At 40.5% G+C, this 18,105-nt stretch overlaps 1 protein-coding gene across 1 annotated transcript in view; it reads left to right on the forward strand.

The window, feature by feature from the left end:
• BRDT (bromodomain testis associated) overlaps positions 1-18,105 on the forward strand; it is a 169,299-nt gene that overhangs the window by 132,314 nt on the left and 18,880 nt on the right. The window contains exons 12-16 of the mRNA XM_089668933.1: positions 1,107-1,153; positions 4,045-4,177; positions 8,854-8,966; positions 9,612-9,708; positions 12,480-12,583. Of these exons, the coding sequence (XP_089525059.1) occupies positions 1,107-1,153; positions 4,045-4,177; positions 8,854-8,966; positions 9,612-9,708; positions 12,480-12,583 (494 nt within the window). The remainder of the gene's footprint in view (positions 1-1,106; positions 1,154-4,044; positions 4,178-8,853; positions 8,967-9,611; positions 9,709-12,479; positions 12,584-18,105) is intronic.

Below are 18,105 nucleotides of genomic sequence, written 5' to 3' on the forward strand. Positions count from 1 at the left end.
ACTTATTTGGATGCATCACAAATCCTCAGCTACTCCGGGCTACTCATTTCATCATAAGGGACATCTTCCTAGTGGCTTCAGAATTTAGCAGTAACATTATCACGCCAGCCCAGTGGGCCAGCAGTTGTTTGTGTACATTTCTTCCTTGTTTGTAAGTATATGTAAATGTAATAAAATATACTACACCATGAAGCGCTCTTTACTTTCTCAGTGCATAGGAATATAGTGCCATTATGGTTGGTGAGGATTAGAGCCATCCATCTATCTGGGATCTGAAAATTGTTTCTAAAAAGTGCTGTTTGACTTCCTGTGGAGTAAGGTCTTGTGGTGGGCTACCAGACAATGTTTCTTAGTGGTTGGTGCACTGGAGGTGGTGATGGCGATGACCAAATAATTTATTCACGGTGGAATTTTATTTAACTTTTTCCATATTTCATGGGACTTTTTATTTGGTATACAGGACTATACTGATATCACATTGTTTGTACACAATTTAGCATTATCGATTTTACACATTGATCTGCGCATATATATATATATATATATATATATATATATATATATATATATATATATATATATATATATATAAAAGGAACAGTGCAAGTGTATATTTGTATTTTAGCTATTTTTGTGAGTGCAGCTGTTGTATTATCGGTGAATATATTAGCACTTCGCTCAGTTTAACATGTTAGTTTAATGGTTAACAAATGGCAACACCTGCTTAGTATCTCATGTGCATATATGTAGCTATTATGAGCTGCGCATTCATACCTCCATTTCTACTGCATGGCCCAGGTTGTTAACTATCAAGGGCAGGGGATGCCTGAAGTTGCTATATTACTGGCTATAGATGTATACTTGTGCTGTAACCCCTTTTTTTTTAATTTAAAATATATATATAATTTTATTTTTTTTCTTAATTAGACTTTAGTATTCTATTTGAGTCTTCAGATTAATAGCTAAAGAGGCCACCTTGACCATTATGGTTGTAGTTCATCTTGTTGATATATTTATGATGGTTATAGCTTCATGTATCATATAAAATTGAGCATCTTGAAAGATTTATAAAGTACAAGTAACATGTTTGCCTTCCTCATTTTCAGAATCTCAAGCTCCTAATAAGAATATTCTTCATGTGAAGAAAGACTGGGTAAATACCAATCACTAATGCTGACACTTTTTGCTACTGTAATTCTTAAAGTGTAAACTAGACAGAGAATATTAATGTCTCAATTATTGTAATATACAATCGGTGCAATATTGTGCACTGAAATTCTAGTTTTAGGGCCTTTGTCAATGGACATTTTTCTTTACTATAAAACTCTATGGGAATATACTGCAAATCCCAGTTAAAGCTGGTTTAAATGCAGGCAAGAACGAGGTTAACAGCAGGTCAAATGCACTTATCAATGAATTGTGAATGATCTCAAAAGTGTCTCCAACTCATTCATTGACAAAAGCCCAAAGCCTGTCGACACAGACCTATTCTCATCTTTTTAGCACCCAGGCAGTTTTCCTGCAGAACAAACTGTTTAAGGCTCTGCTCACATATATGTGTTTTGAATTGCGGACAGGATTGCAGTGATTCTGCCCGCAATTTCAAAACGTACTGTTAAAATGTGAAATCACTCATCAGCATGTTCAGGAGCCATTCATTTCAATGGCACCTGAAAACGCAGAGCGATTCTGCCGTGCGATGCATGTTGTCCAAAAGAAGTCATGAAAACTCTTTCGGACAACACTCGTCGCACAATTTTGTTTGCAAAAAAATCAAGCTGCAATCGTGGCAGAATTGCCTTGTGTTTTCAGGTGCCATTGAAAGGAATGGCTCCTGAACATGCTGATGAGCAATTTCACGCATGGGGGTGTTTTCTCAGTTCATGGGCTATGTGATGAAACCTTAGATTAAACGTTTCTACTATTGCACTTCATTCCCAGTCATTATTTGATTGTATGTTAGGTAGTGAATGGAGTCCACAAGACTGATTTGATGTGATTTTTCTTTAACAAAGCATGCAGCTCCCTGTTTGGACTTTAAAGCAGATCTCCACACAAAAGGGGAAGTTCTGCTTTAAGTACTGGTCCCCCGCTCCCAGTGAGGAATTGGCACCTTTGGGGAGCAGGCAGCTGTCAATTGCCTAGGCAATCATAAGTGGAAGTTGTCCTCCCTCCCTCCCCATAGTCTTCTGGAATACATAAGTCCCAGAAGACTACGGGACCATTCAAAAGGTGCAGCGCTACTCGCACATGCGCACTGAACACCTGACTGTAAAGCCACAAACTATCCCTACACTTAGGATGCTAGTGCTGGGGAGAAAAGACAGCCAGTGAAACCGGTGGCGGTCCTCTAAAAGTTAGCAGCTACAAAACCTTTTAAATTTTTTTTTTAGTTTGGACTGGAGCTCTGCTTTAACTAATATATTTATATTTTTATATATATATATATATATATATATATATATATATATATATATATTGTGTCACATTGGCCCATGTAAAACCGTTCTGTATCATAAGACACAGGTACATGGGCTCGGTGTTCTTGTTACAGCACTTGGCCCTGGAGGACCCAGATCAAAGTGGTTCTGAGCATCAGGTAACGATGTGAATTTAAATACATTCGTCAATAGCTGCAAATGATATATAAATTTACTTTGTGTGCCCAAAACCCAGATATTACCTTGTAACAGTAGTGATGACATCATTTCTGTGCTGTACAAAGCCCGGGCACAGAGCTGAGCTGTGGGAGGGGCCCAGCTGGCCCCACCCACTAAAGGCTCCAATAGAAAACTACAGAAGCGGGTGAATACGAGGCCAGTCATCCCATACAAGGGGAGAGAGAAGCTCTTTAACAGAGGAAACTCTGGCACAGAGGAAAACGTTTCACAATGGATTACTGCACAGATCTAGAAGAAACGCAGATCATACCAAGATTTGAGCAACAATACACATTAGCCTTGTAAATATGTCATCAATTTCTATAGCTTCAGAGTATATGGAATTATACACATTTTTAAGAGGTGTTTTTTTTTGTTTTTTTTAATCTTACCTAGGTGGATGCAGCATTGGTCTGATGCTGCATCTGTTCCCCGCCGGCTCTAAGTGTTAGAACTCAGCGGTCACATGCCAGCTGATGGCTGAGTTCTCACAGCCACTCTGAGCAGAGAGCAGTGATTGTTAGTCGCCGCTGTCTGCTCTGCCCCCCTGCGCTCACTGGAGCACTGGGCTGTGGAGGGGAAGGGAGCAGCTGGTTTAGGCTCTCAGCATTTTGCTGAGAGGCTGAACCAGGTGCCACTCCAGACCCTGGGGTGGATCCTGACTTTGACATCGGGATCTTTCTCCAGGCTGGATGAGCCAAGTGATGTCAGCCAACAACAGGCTTCAGTCTGCTGTCAGCTGGAAACAGATCACAGGAATGCAGAATTAATTCTACTCCTGTGATCCACAGGAGAAGTACAGCCAAAATGGCTTTGGCTGTACTTCTCCTTTTAATGTTTTTGTATTTGCTCAATCAATGTAAGCTTACAGTTTAGGATTATTGTTCCTTTCAAATCTCAAAAGTTATGGATAAATAAAGAGAAGTTGGGGATAATAAAAACAAATGTACATATTTTACCTAGGTGAATGCAGCCTCAGACTCATGGTGCAGCTCTACCCCTTCCACCACTACATCAAGAACTGATTGATCAAAGACCTCTGGTCACTCTTCACTGGAGTGCCGGGCAGTGGAGGGGGCAGGAGCGGCTGGCTCAGGTTCTAAGTGGCTCTCTGAGAGGCTGAGCCAACTGCCAGTCAAGCATCCAGGAAGATACCTACATTAAAGTCAGGATCTCTCCAGAGCCTGGACTGGCTGAGGGATGTCAGCTGACAGTGGGCTTTAATTCGCTGTTGGCTGAATACAGGTCAAAGAAGTGTAGAATGAAGTGCACGCCTGTGATCCCTCCAAAAAATGGAGCCTAAAGAGCTTTGACCCTACTTCTTCTTTTTAAGCACATGTAAGTCTACTGGTTTTTAACTTTTGTTGTTTTTTGTTTATTTTAGTTATCGCATACTGTTGCATCTAAAGTACAATCTGCTGCTGAGTGTGCCTTCTCAAAAGGCCAAAACGATCCAAAAGGCTCATTTCTTCATGATGCACATGAATTACCAGACAGCCTTCTTCTACCACCATTAGGTAAATAATGATTCTGCCAATCTCTCCTTCTATAATCCTAAGCATTTTGTTCGTACACTATATATATTTTCATAAACCTACTTTATATAGTGCTGGTTCCTTCTAGTGCACAGGTGTCAAACAGGCGGCCCTCCAGCTGTTGCCAAACTACAAGTGCCATGAGGCATCGCAAGATTGACAGTTACAAGCATGACTCCCAAAGGCAGAGGCATGATGGGACTTGTAGTTTTGCAACAGCTGGAAGGCTGCCAGTTTGACATCCCAGTTCTAGTGTATTAATTGCATAGATATATAGTATCAGGTAAGTAGGTGTTTTTAAGAGCCATACAGCTATAGGCAATAGACAAAGGATAGGAAGCAGAATAGATGGCGTACTGTTGTCTTTTATTTCACTTCCCCATTCTGGAAAATGTTGGAAAATATATTTCTCCAAGAAGGAAAATGACATCTAAGTGAATGTTTTTTATATAAAAAGCCTGCATATTAAAGTATATTTAACGGCAAAACTTTTTTTTCTTTTCATTTTAGATAGATTAGTGGAAAGTTCAAACCGCTATCATTGTGTTTTTTTTTTTTTTTTTTTTTTTTTTTTTTTTTTTTTGGGGGGGGGGGTTGCTTTCTGACTTATTTTATTGCATCAATGTATATTTTATTCAACATTGCATTACTGAATATTTCATCTATCAATGCACTAATTGCACCGATTATGGTATTACTGTATATTCCATACCCCAATTTTTGTTATATTATTTCTTGTAAATGGGCCATTTATGCACTTCTGTCTGGATGCTAACTGCATTTCTTTGGCCCTGTACATGTACTCTGCACAATGACAATAAAGTTGAATCTAATCTAATTAGGGAAATTTCTCTTGACTTTCCGTTCTGTGGGATCAACAGGAAACGAAAGGATATCTTGACAATGTGAGAGAAAACCACTCTTAGGGGATTGTCACATTAGCAAGTGTTCTCATTAGAAGAATTCCTCTCTGTTCCTGTTCTAGTGGCAACTCCAGATTTGGTGTTTACATTATTCTCCGGAGACATTGGTGATCAGGACAATTATAGAGACTGAATCCCCCTACAAAGACAGCAATAAAAAACTCTTCTAAGGTGAAAATGGAGATAAATGTAACTGAAGTATGGCTTGAAGAGAAACACGATCACCTTGATTCATTCATATAACATGTACAGTATATCACACCAAGCTATCCCTTATTACACAAGAGCTAATGAGCAGATTACAGCATACATTTTAAAAGTTTGCACAGTTTCTAATGACCTCCATAGGGATCAACAATAGCAGTTACACACAGAGAAGAAGAAAAACAAAATGAGGAATACTCATTTAACCCACTAATTCCTCTCCTCCCTGCTGCTGAGAACAAAGCCCATAAACCGAGTCCGAGTACATTATTATTATACATGATTTATATAGCGCCAACAGTTTGGGCAGCGCTTTACAAAATGAAGGCCGACATTACAGTTACAATACAATTTGGTACAAGAGGAAACCGAGGGCATAGAAACTTCACACAAATTTTCTTGTAGCGATAAAGTCACTGTCACAGTACTTTGACTACTTGGTGCTTGCAGAATATAAACTTGTAAACCAAAACAGCACCGTTAAATTTGCTTGTTTTTTATAATCTAGGCCTTTTTTTTTTCTAGTGGATTTTTTATCACTCAGTTTTATGTGCCTTTATGCAGATAGCAAAATGTATACACAGATTCTAAGTTTGGAAGTAATAACCGTAAGGGCAGACTCACAGTGGGTGCAGTAGGATTACGTTGGGCGACTATTCCAGCAAAATCTCACCACAAGACAAGGCAAAATGCCTTTTCTCCTACCTAGCTGGTTCACACCACCGCCTTGTGGCTAATACAACTTAATGAAATAAATGAAATTAAACCTTGCAATGCACCGCAATCAGCGCATTGGCACTGCTATCATTGTACCACACACCAACTGTATTCTATTTCAGATGCAGGTTTGAACCAGCCTGTGGACATCTGGCAAAATGATCCATATACACCTACTGGCAACTGAAGGGGGGTGTTGAGATAATGGTAAAAAGTGTGACATGGGGTAGCTCTCATGGTACATGCGTTGTTTTAGTGAGTCCACAGCAGACAGCAACTGTTTTTAAGGGCTGGGTAGCCCACTTTTATTTAAAAAGAAAGCAAAATTTCACAAACAAATGATTTCCCATGCAGGGGATCTTCTCCAATTTGAACGGAAATCCACACACTAAAAAATGCCAAGTCACCTGGCTCAAAAGCTCACTCCGCTTCCCTTGCAGTACCTCTCCTGGATACTTGGCTCTCTCGCCTTTTAGACACTGTGTCCTGCTGTAAGGCCCACCTCTGGCCTAAGGATGGGGTTCTCCTGACACCTTGATAGAAGCCGACCTGACTCCTGGAACTGAGACCTCTTGGCTTCTGGCTGGGTCCTCTGACCCCCTCAATGAGACCTTCCATCTCCCCCACTGGAAGCAGTCTCCAACTGGGAGCCCTGAGGTTTTCTCAGACCTGGGTATTTAAGGACACCTCTAGACTGCAGGTGTCTAACACACAAACCCAGACACAGGTTTGAATGTTCTGATCCAGAGCTACAGAATCCAGAGAGATAAATCCACAGCTTTCTCTGCCCAGAAACACTAGCCTGGAACATCGCATTCACCTTAAATGAGAATTCTGTGTCACATTGTGTGTCCTATCTTCTCACAGTGATGTCTCGTTCAGTTTTTTTTGGGGGAAATGCCTTTGTTAATCTGCATGGGGCTAACAGATTGATCAAACACTTTTAAATGTATGTTTTGGAGGTTCTACTTATTGAAACCTATGTATTAAGAGATGCATTTTGTGTGATTTACATTTTATGTGAATTGGTAATGGTGATCTCATTTCTCTTTAAACCACCCACCATTACATTTCCTTTCCTCCAAAGGGCCACATATGGCCCCTGGCCTGCAGGTTGGGCACCACAGGTTCAGATAGAATGTGCCCTGAGAGTATATCAAAGAGATTGTGGGAGTAAATTAAGTCCCATTGGTGTCCGCACCTGCAATAACAACACCCAGCATTGATGTCAGTGCCAGCAATAACCTGCAGCATTATGTCAGGACCAGCAATGACCATCCCCAGCAATAACTCCAGCATGTGTCAGGGCCAGCAATGATGACCCCAAGCAAGTCTTGGGGCCACCAATGAGAAATCCTAGAAATAACCCGTAGAAAGTGAAGGGGCAACTGGTAATCCTCAGTAAATGTCAGGGCCAGCAATAATCACTTGCAAGAGTCAGGGCTAGCACCGATCACCCCCAGTGTCAGAACAAGTAATAACCCGTAGCAAGTGTCAGGGGCAGCAATGATTACATTAGCAATAGGCACCCCCCGATAAAAGTTTCAGCAGAAGAAATGGCCCTCACCATTGTCGTTCAGCAGTTTTACTGAGCACCCACTACAGCAAAGATGTCTCTCTCTCATGCTGTTGCCAGAATTTATTCTTCAGGCAGGAGATCACCGTGCCTGACAGAGCAAGGCAACACAATTGTACGCAGTGTGCTTAAATGCATAATGTTCCTGGCATTCTTTTGCCTAAGCGCTAGGTGCCCATAGAAGGATCCTCTTTTCCTCTGTTGGACCAGTTTGAGTCTGATGGTGACTATAGTGGTGTTTTGCACAATTTTTGGGTTATAGCACAACCAAGCAGTCCCTGCCCTGATGCTGAAACTGTGTATATGAACTTATGGAGTTTGCCCCTAAAATAAAGTCAAGCATACAAGTGCAAGAGGAAAAAAATGGGTTGGGGCTTCAGATATCTCCAGCAAAATATTTTCCAGATGCCGGCCACACTCTTGCTGTCTGTTTATAAAGAGAACATGGACCATGCTGTATTGAAAAAATAGGGACCATCAGACAAACACCCAGAAGCATTGTATTCAGAACTCCACAGCCAAGCAGTGGGTACCTCCCCAGGCCACAGTACATGGAGAAAGGAAATTCCCTAAATATAAATATTTATACCCCCCCGCATACACCACTGATCATACACCTCCTAGTGATTGGCCAGGGGGAACATAAATATTCATAACTCTGCATTACTGCAGCTCCCCTGTCTAATACCGTAGATGTCAGTGACACTTACTGGCAGCAGCCAGGAACAGCAGCTGCACTGAATTTAGAGGAAAGCCAAAGTAGATCCTACAAAGTAGGTGGAGCAGATTACCACCCAGCAGAATTAAATTTCACTAGTCATTTCTGCTTACGACCAGTTTACTACATACGTATGCTTTGATTTAAAAAAAAATAATTCAGACATTGATAGGACTTGTGTAGATGGGAAAATGCAGCGTGCTGTTACATGCGTTGCACTTGTTTTTGGGGTCAGCTTTGAGATGCTCCCGAGTTTTTTTCACAGGTGCATCTGACTGGCATCTGACCTGCATTAAGCGATTTCATGCTGATTTTACACTCCCAATTGACTTGTATGGAGAGAAAAAGCCCATTTACACACACTCTATGGGGCTGTGTTTTTTTTTTATTCTGTTCCCTTTTCTTTTCCATTTCCTCTCTCCATTTTTTTGTCCCAGTAAATCATTTTAAGGGGTGCAAATTAACTATTTAGAGTTGGTACATGTAACTGCATAATCATTGTGTTGTTTCCTATTTGTAGAAATAAGTAAATTGCTGACACCTATCAGATCTCCTGTGTTTGATGTTTTCGGTGATAACAGGGTTCAGACAGCGGAATCCTGTTTAAAACAAACAAGTGGTGCATCGATAAAGGTACATTTCGATAAAGGTACATTTTATTTAACTTTGGTATATTTAAAATATGAACCATTTCCTTATGCTGGTCTTTACAAAAATGTTGTTGCCCTCTGCAAGGATGCTGTTGGATATTTTTTACTGGTCAACAGCTGCCATTCTAAGAGCCTAAAAATGTCTAAAGGCCTGAGAGGCTCACCTTATTTAATCCACAATCTTATGTCTGTAGGCCTTCCATGACCTTGGCCAACATTTTCTGACTGAATCTACTGGATATTTATGGCTAATCACTATAGTTTCCGATTTGACAAGCTGAGCACAAGCATACAAGTTCACCTAATGCACACATACATGTTTCTAGAAAATGTTTTCATTATTAGAGTGTTTAGATGGCAGCAAGTTACATACACACAATTTTGCCACTAAAGTCTGTAGACACTTTTTAATACTGACCTAAACTCCAACTGGAGAAGTCGTAAGATGGCAGCTGTAAATAGAACCTGCAATTGCAGGCTAATCTTTCAAACTGAGGCCTCAGATGCAAGTTGAGAAGGTGTATAATTTATATTGTATACCACTCTCTATCATAAAATGGGATTATTCTTGTAGTTATCAAGTTGCAGAACTAAAATGCTAACAAGATTGATTCTTGCTATTTTACAGACTTCATTAACCATAAATGATGAAACTGCTAATTTCTCCCAACATGAAGATGGTGTAGAATGCAAAAATGATATGGGTACTGTACCCAAACTAGAAAGTAAGTATACATTTGCAGCCACTAGTTTGAAGAGCATATACACAGTACAGATAATATAGCCTTAAATAATATGTAAAGCCTTACTTTGTAATTTAGTTTAAAATGGAACTAAAAGGCAAAACATTTCTGTATACATAAAATATAATATATATATATATATATATATATACAGTGGGGATCGAAAGTTTGGGCACCCCAGCTAAAAATTTGTATTAATGTGCATAAAGAAGCCAAGGAAAGATGGAAAAATCTCCAAAAGGCATCAAATTACAGATTAGACATTCTTATAATATGTCAACAAAAGTTAGATTTTATTTCCATCATTTACACTTTCAAAATAACAGCTAAAAAATGGCATCTGCAAAAGTTTGGGCACCCTGCAGAATTTATAGCATGCACTGCTCCCTTTGCCAAGCTGAGACCTGCCAGTGTCATGGATTGTTCTCAATCATCGTCTGGGAAGACCAGGTGATGTCAATCTCAAAGGTTTTAAATGCCCAGACTCATCTGACCTTGCCCCAACAATCAGCACCATGGGTTCTTCTAAGCAGTTTTCTAGAAACTGAAACAAAGCTGGAGAAGGATATAAGAAGATAGCAAAGCATTTTCAGATGTCAATATCCTCTGTTCGAAATGTAATTAAGAAATGGCAGTCATCAGGAACAGTGGAAGTTAAAGCAAGATCTGGAAGACCAAGAAAAATATTAGACAGAACAGCTCGCAGGATTGTGAGAAAAACAATTCAAAACCCAAGTTTGACTGTAGATCCCTCCAGAAAGATCTGGCAGACACTGGAGTTGTGGTACACTATTCCACTATAAAGAGATACTTGTACAAATATGGTCTTCATGGAAGAGTCATCAGAAGAAAACCTCTTCTATGTCCTCACCACAAAAATCATTGTTTGAACTTTGCAAATGAACATATAGACAAGCCTGATGCATTTTGGAAACAAGTTCTGTGGACCGATGAGGTTAAAATTTAACTTTTTGGCCGGAATGAGCAAAGGTACGTTTGGAGAAGAAGGGGCACAGAATTTAATGAAAAGAACTCTGTCCAACTGTTAAGCATGGGGTTGGATCAATCATGCTTTGGGGTTGTGTTGCAACCAGTGGCACAGGGAACATCTCACGAGTAGAAAGAAAAATGGATTCAATAAAATTTCAGCAAATTTTGGATGGTAACTTGATGCCATCTGTGAAAAAGCTGAAGTTAAAGAGAGGATGGCTTCTACAAATGGATAATGATCCTAAAAACACCTCGAAATCCACGGGGGATTACATCAAGAGGCGTAAACTGAAGGTTTTGCCATGGCCTTCACAATCTCCTGACCTCAACATAATTGAAAATCTATGGATAGACCTTAAAAGAGCAGTGCGTGACAGACAGCCCAGAAATCTCAAAGAACTGGAAGACTTTTGTAAGGAAGAATGGGCAAAAATACCTCAAACAAGAATTGAAAGACTCTTGGCTGGCTACAAAAAGCGTTTACAAGCTGTGATACTTGCCAAAGGGGGCAGTACAAGATATTAACTCTGCAGGGTGCCCAAACTTTTGCAGACGCCATTTTTTTGTTTTCTGTTATTTTGAAAGTGTAAGTGATGGAAATAAAATCTAACTTTTGTTGACATATTATAAGAATGTCTAATCTGTAATTTGATGCCTTTTGGAGATTTTTCCATCTTTCCTTGGCTCCTTTATGCACATTAATACAAATTTTTAGCTGAGGTGCCCAAACTTTCGATCCCCACTGTGTATATATATATATATATCAATCACACACACACTATATACCTTTTTGTTTTTTTTTTCTGATCACATATTCTCTGTTCTTAGCTGCATAAACTCAGGGAGAAGAAACAGCAGCACATCAAACTTCCCAGTAAATGGCTATGAAGAGGGGGCATGTTAGCACAAGTCAGATCATTGGATTAGCTCCCAGCCCAGTCATAAAACTGGCCATGCTGTGCTGTCATGCCTAATGTGGTCAGTTTGTAATAGGAAAGCAGAGGTATTGGCAGGATCACCAGGTATTTCACACAAAGGAAGCAATACAATGATAACCGTTTACGTTTCATACAAGTACACAGTGCAGCAGGCACATATCAGGAATATGGAATGTTGACATATGATTTAAGGCACTTTTCTGGCAGTAGTCCCCTTAACTACCGGCACCTAAATCAGGCCATTGCACCAATGTCAGTAACATTACTGACCCTTGCAGCAAATTCAGTTCTTACTATCACCACTGCTCCAATGGCAGCACCACATTCTTAGAAATACCTCCAGTTCTCAAGATTAGGAAACTGGCGGTAATTAAGGCAAGCTCTGAGCTGGTATACAGAAATATGCCAGGACTCAGAGTGGCTGTGCCAATGTGACAGCTGCCTGTCTAGTGCTGTATCCCCGGCTTCATTGAGCGGTCAGCCAGGAGATTCCTCAGCTGATGGGTAAATGTAAACAAAGATACAGGTGATGCCATTAACCAAATATGGACAATCCCCTTACATGGGAAATGACTTTGGGACCTGAGAGACTAGTTCCTGATCAGGTCTGCTTTTCTTTTAATGAATTGCACATAGCAGTGGATGGATTTGACAGCCGCTATTTGTATGACTGTTTAGTGCTTTGATAAGCTGTCATTAACATTTTTTTATTGATTTTCTTGTGATTGCAACAAATATGGAACAATTGTTAACACTTAGTTACAGTAAGGGAGATCTTACCTTTTTGTATTCAAAAGCCAAGTTCCATGGGTTTTCTTTATGTAGATATTGTACTAAATGAATTCCAGAAACTTGACATGGAACAGATTTCTGTATGCTGCAACAGTCCGTCCCATACAGAAGATAATGAAGCTAAAACTCCAACAAAGGTATTTTCTTCAAACCAATCCACTAGTCTTTTTCTTTTGTCTGTATATGAATGTAAGAGGACATAAACTCAGGAGGATAATTTTCAAAATATCAGGTCTAATTCATGACATCTGAAATGTATAATAAATGTGTCTATTTTAGCAATCAATCATAAATTTGTTTTAGTCTTTTTAATCTGAACTAGACAAATTACATATAATCCAGCTGAATCCAGATGCAACCCATATCTCCTTTGCCTTTTTATCATGCTTTTATAAATAAATAACCTTTTATTTTACATAAAAACATATCTTATTTACATCATTTATTCTGTATTAACACAAACATCAATATTTAAAAATAAGCCATATAACTGGCAAAACTCCAGCCAAACTATTTCTTTCATCCATTGAGGAACACAACTTGATAAGCAAGGGTAATACCTAGGGTTATACTGCCAACCACAGGATAATATGACATCAGGCACTTAGAAAACTGAAAGCCAGCCCCTTTCAGGCCATAACCCATCCCAACACACACTTGCTTAGTTTTGCTTAGGAGAATAGTTTTTTCCTTGTCTACATAACTGGATCGGGGCCAAGAGCATCCTAGTCATTGTCAAAGCACCACAATGGCCTTGGTGGTTGTATGTCATTCTCACTTGTCTGTTACTTGATGGCCTGGCTGTACAAATCGAGGTTCTTAGGTTGGGGGGTGATGGGGGTTTTTCAGATTAAGTATTTCCTATTATTCTTAAATCTACTTCCCACAAGGTTTGGAAGACCTTTTTTTTTCTTTCACCAGGAGTTCAGTGGTGTTATCCTGTGTGCTAGAAGATCCTAACAGAGGTTCTCTGGCTTCCAGATCCTCTGTTTCTAAGTGGGTTTGAAATGTTGTTGTGCAACCTGATAAGCTGCCCCTTTTTCCTAATAAAGCCCGCTCACCTAGGGCAGGGAGTGCTTTTTGAGCTCTTTGTTATCAGGATTCTGTGTCTCAGATTTGTGAGACTGCAACCTGGTCTTCTGTACATATGGTCTCTTGTTTCTATGTTTTAATTGAAAGTTTCAGTGCCTTTTGGGTTTTTTTTCTTTTTGTTTTTGATTCCTCTTGTCGGGCTTGTTCACATGTGTGTGTTTTGGTGTTCCTACTCCTCTCTTTGGACTGATTTTGTTTTTTTTTTCTAGGTCACATATCAAGCTGTGTCTCTCAACAGATCAAGAAAATAGAATTTTTGTACTCGCTGCCTGTTTCTTGGAGTCCACTGAGGGACACATCTCCCTGTCCTCATATGCTATTGTTTTTTCTCCTTGCTACAATTCAGTAGGTGTGAGGTTGGAGGAATTAGATCCTCAAGGCAGCTGGCCTTCAATTTCTTTGTGCCTAGTCTTCTTTACTCCTGTATGCTTCAATATCATTCTAAATTGCTTTATTATCATCAAGCTGTGTCCCTCAATAGACTCAAAAGGATTTTATGATGAGTAAAAAAGGAAAGAGTGAGGGTTGTAATAGAACCCAAGTATTAGTTTGGATGTCTCTCCTTTCAGCACACAGACTGTTTTAACGATCCTTGCCCACACTCCACTTATGGGTGGGGCTTAAGTCCCTATTTAGGGACACCAAGATCTACACTTGCTAATTGCCTAGGTCCTAGGCAGGAGTTTGCAATTGTACAAAATTAGCATCAAGGCACAACTCCAGGCTTAGAATTCAGCTGCAGTTAACAGTTAACCCTCTAGAAACCCATGGCTAACCTGTTACAATGTTAACATGAAGCACTGCAGGCATCCCCGTAGTAAGAGAACACCACTTCCCAGGTGTGCAGCATTTAGGAACTAGTACCAGAGAGTCTGTACCAGCATCCACCAACCCAGCAATCCCTGTCGCCTCACTCCTAACAACATGTCCACAGTTAGTAATGGATACAAAAAATACACTTCACTCTGTAAGTGCGTGCCTGCTTTCTCTCTTTCAGGGGCTCCTCGCCATCTCTCCTGTGACTTGCAGGCTAGGTCCCTAGGTACTCTGTGTCGCAGGTCCAGTCCCAGTATGTGGGGAACCGGCTGCTTGGGAAGGAGGAAAGCACAACACCCCTTCACTTCCAGAGTAACAGTCACCTTATGCCAAGTCAACCATTTCCTGTCTGGTTGGTTGCCTTAAGCAATGACACATGTATGGTTGTACCTATCAATGCCAATATAGCCTGTGCTAGACAGCAAACTACATGCTGGACTTAAATGTACTGTATCCCCTCTAACTTACAGTTCCCTTGTTACAAGCCCTGTTCTTAAGATACGCCATTCAATGCACCACTTAGACATCAGACCCAACATTTAAAGGAACATGAACAGTATTTATTGAAGAAATGCATACATGCAGGATCAATTTTTGTAAAGCATCTTCTCACATAATCCTGTATAGAGGTGCTCTAGTAACTATTGAGTAATCATACCTGACTAGCAGCAAAGACCTTAAATAAGTCCATTGTAGGCAAGAGTCCAAAAAGGTATAAAATCTACAGGAGGTACCATAGATTCCATGATTGGCAGCAATCCACAAAGGTAAATAGCCCATCAAAGGTTTCAAGAATTCTGCAAGTCCCCAGGTTTACAGCCCTTTAGGGAACTTCGACTGGCCCCCAGCTGGGAATCACTCCAGCAGCATAATGGCCTACATTTTGGCAGTGTTTCAGCAGAGTTCTCCTGGGGTACTGAAGTGCCCCTTTTTATGTGGATCTCAGGAAAAATGGCCAGAAAATCTAGCCAATCAGTTCCTCAGATCCACCATACAGTTATGTTGTAACAATTTAGTTGAAAAACAGCACAGCTGTCCCAGATAGCTGCAGAGGTGGCACAGCAGAAAAACTTTAACCCTTTAGAAGCACCTGCTTACGACTTAGTCCAACACATTTTTTTACTTCCTGTAAAATGGGAAACTGTTACAATCTTTATCAGGTTATTACTGTCTGGGTCCTCCTGCCTTGTTGACAATCACTCCCCTCATTTTGGTCATGTTAACCAATCCCTTCATTGTCCCTATTGCCAAAGGGACAGGAACTGCGGTGAAATCTAATGAACAGGGACAAGGACAGCAATAAAAACTCCAAAGGAGAATTAAAGCATTTTAGCAAAGGCTTTTTTTGTAAATAATAAACATGTTCTACTTGTCTGTACAATGCTGCCCCAGCCACCTCTTCTGGGGTCCCCTGCTGACACTCCAGGCTCCTTCTTTTCTCACTGAAAATCCTAAAAACATAAATAGAATCCACTGCAGGAAAATGTTACAGTATACAGCCAAAATGGGGGTGGTGTCCTCAGGACAAAAAAAATATCAAAGTGTGAGCTAAAAGTCCACATAAAGAAGTCCCAACAGAGAACCAATCTGCGGCTTGAAAAAATATAAACATTTTATTGAGAGTATCAAAATGTCAATGGCTGATATCCCTCAACCCTACACAATAAAAACCAAATGACAACATTGTCATGCACAGTAAAAACCCCACCTGAGCTCACAGACATACCAACCACACACGCTCTGGAACACGTACTTAATAATAGAGCAAGACATGAGTAAGGTCAATGGCAATATAATGGTAACAAATTACACCAGACCGATTAATCAGCTATGTAATCTATGGCTGTTTATCAATATGGGTATAGTTGTGCTGGCCCCTTTGAGAACTTGGGCCAGAAGTGTGGCCAAGATTGGTATTAATGGGCATGTACATTAATGACAGTCCATAAAATCCATCAATCAGGGTAAATATCTTCAATCAACAGGTGTACTGGAAACTCAAGCTTATACTGTCCATTCATGCAGTCAATCAGTCAGAGTGCATGAGCAGCAAGTATAGCAATGGCTCAAATGGAGAGAGCAGCAGGAGAGCATTACAGGTAGCAGGTTGAGCGGACAGAATCAAGCATGAGCAGCAAGCTGGAGCTCAATGGCAGAGTACAAATATGCAATATTGGAAGCCACATCCTTTCACTTCATGCAAGCAGACGGAGAATACCAGGTGTGGGAGGCTCCACTGAGCAGTCATGGTCCCGTGATCAACCTCCGATATAATCACAACCTGGCTCCAATGAAATATTGCTCACCAGTCCAGGTATGATTGCTCACTTCAGTCAGTCCTGACCCCCTGTGTGATAATGCCACTATAGGTCTCTGTATGGAGGTTCAATGCATGTTGCTTCAAAGTCCATGCCCAGTGTGGTGCAGCATGCTGAAAAAGCTGCATGGTGGAGACTGGAGTGCGGGCGTAATGAAGTTGTGATGTCAATGTATTTCGCCCACTGAGTCATGTGAGCTTCTTCCTTCTCTTCTCAGTGTGCCACTATAGAAAGCTGCTTCCTATGGGGATGCTCCTGCTCTCTAGCTCCCAAGCCAGGCTGTGTGAATCTATAGACACACATAGCACAGCTCGGCCCCTCCCCTTGATTTCTGTTCACAGGATTTGATTGACAGCAGCAGGAGTCGATGGCTCCTGCTGCTTCCTCTGTCCTGTGAGGAAACAGACGAGTGCCACCACAGACTAGGACAGCACTGGATTGAAGTAGTATAAGGGGGGTGAGGGGCAATACTTCCACTGGAACAGTTTTTTACCTTAATGCAGGGAATTAATTAAGGTAAAAAAGGTTCTTCCTTTACAACATTTTAAACTTGTATTTTCTTTCAACTTTTCCTGATACATAGCAGCAAAAAATATGTACAAGTGCTGCTGTCTATACCTGGGGTCTGCTTTTTCTTTTACTACTTTGATGAGGAGAGACAGTGGAAATCTATAGAAATCAGTCTTTTAGACTTAATATCATGTAACAAGTCCAGATGTGTCCACCTTATTATCATCTGTGTTTTAAGCTAAACCAACATTGTACTTCATGATAAAACTGGATAAAAGAAGTGCTGCCTGTCCTGATCATGGCAATCAGCTTGACATATTCTTTATACCATTTTGAGCTCTTTTGGTTGTAAATAAAGACTCTTTTACATAAAGCAATCTGTCTAGTACCTACTTTTTTGCTGTTTGTATAGCGCTAACCCCGAAGGAGCTGCTGGTTGTGCTGGGTGATCTGTTCTTAAATTGACCTCTACAAAGACCTCTGCACCTCTAACACATCAGGTACACACATCAATAAGCACAGACTGACAACTTTTGGCCAGTGCCTCAGGATCACCCTGGAATGAGATGTGAGACCATGGAGTATGACAATATATTGAGAATTTGAGTACTCAAAAATGACAGAAGATTACAATGTGGAACACTTTTTTGACACCGTTGCTAATATCAAACAACATAATAGGAGTGCCACCTTTTTAGGGTCTGGTAAAGTCAGCATAAACTGTAACTTTCCCCACTGCAAATGAGCAACATAAGGCATCTATGAACTTGGTATCAATAAAATAATTGCTAAGTCACCTAGAATCAGTTACAGTGAGGAGGCTAGGGCCTAGGCTATAGTGCAATAACTGCAAAGTAACTAAACTCTTGAATATGCAGGAATACAGGTACTTTAACTCAGTCCTTAACCTCCCTAGCGGTCTG

The sequence above is a fragment of the Staurois parvus genome, unplaced genomic scaffold, assembly GCF_062004578.1.
Source record: "Staurois parvus isolate SC_StPar_1 unplaced genomic scaffold, SC_StPar_1.0 ptg000066l, whole genome shotgun sequence".
NCBI lineage: Eukaryota > Metazoa > Chordata > Amphibia > Anura > Ranidae > Staurois > Staurois parvus.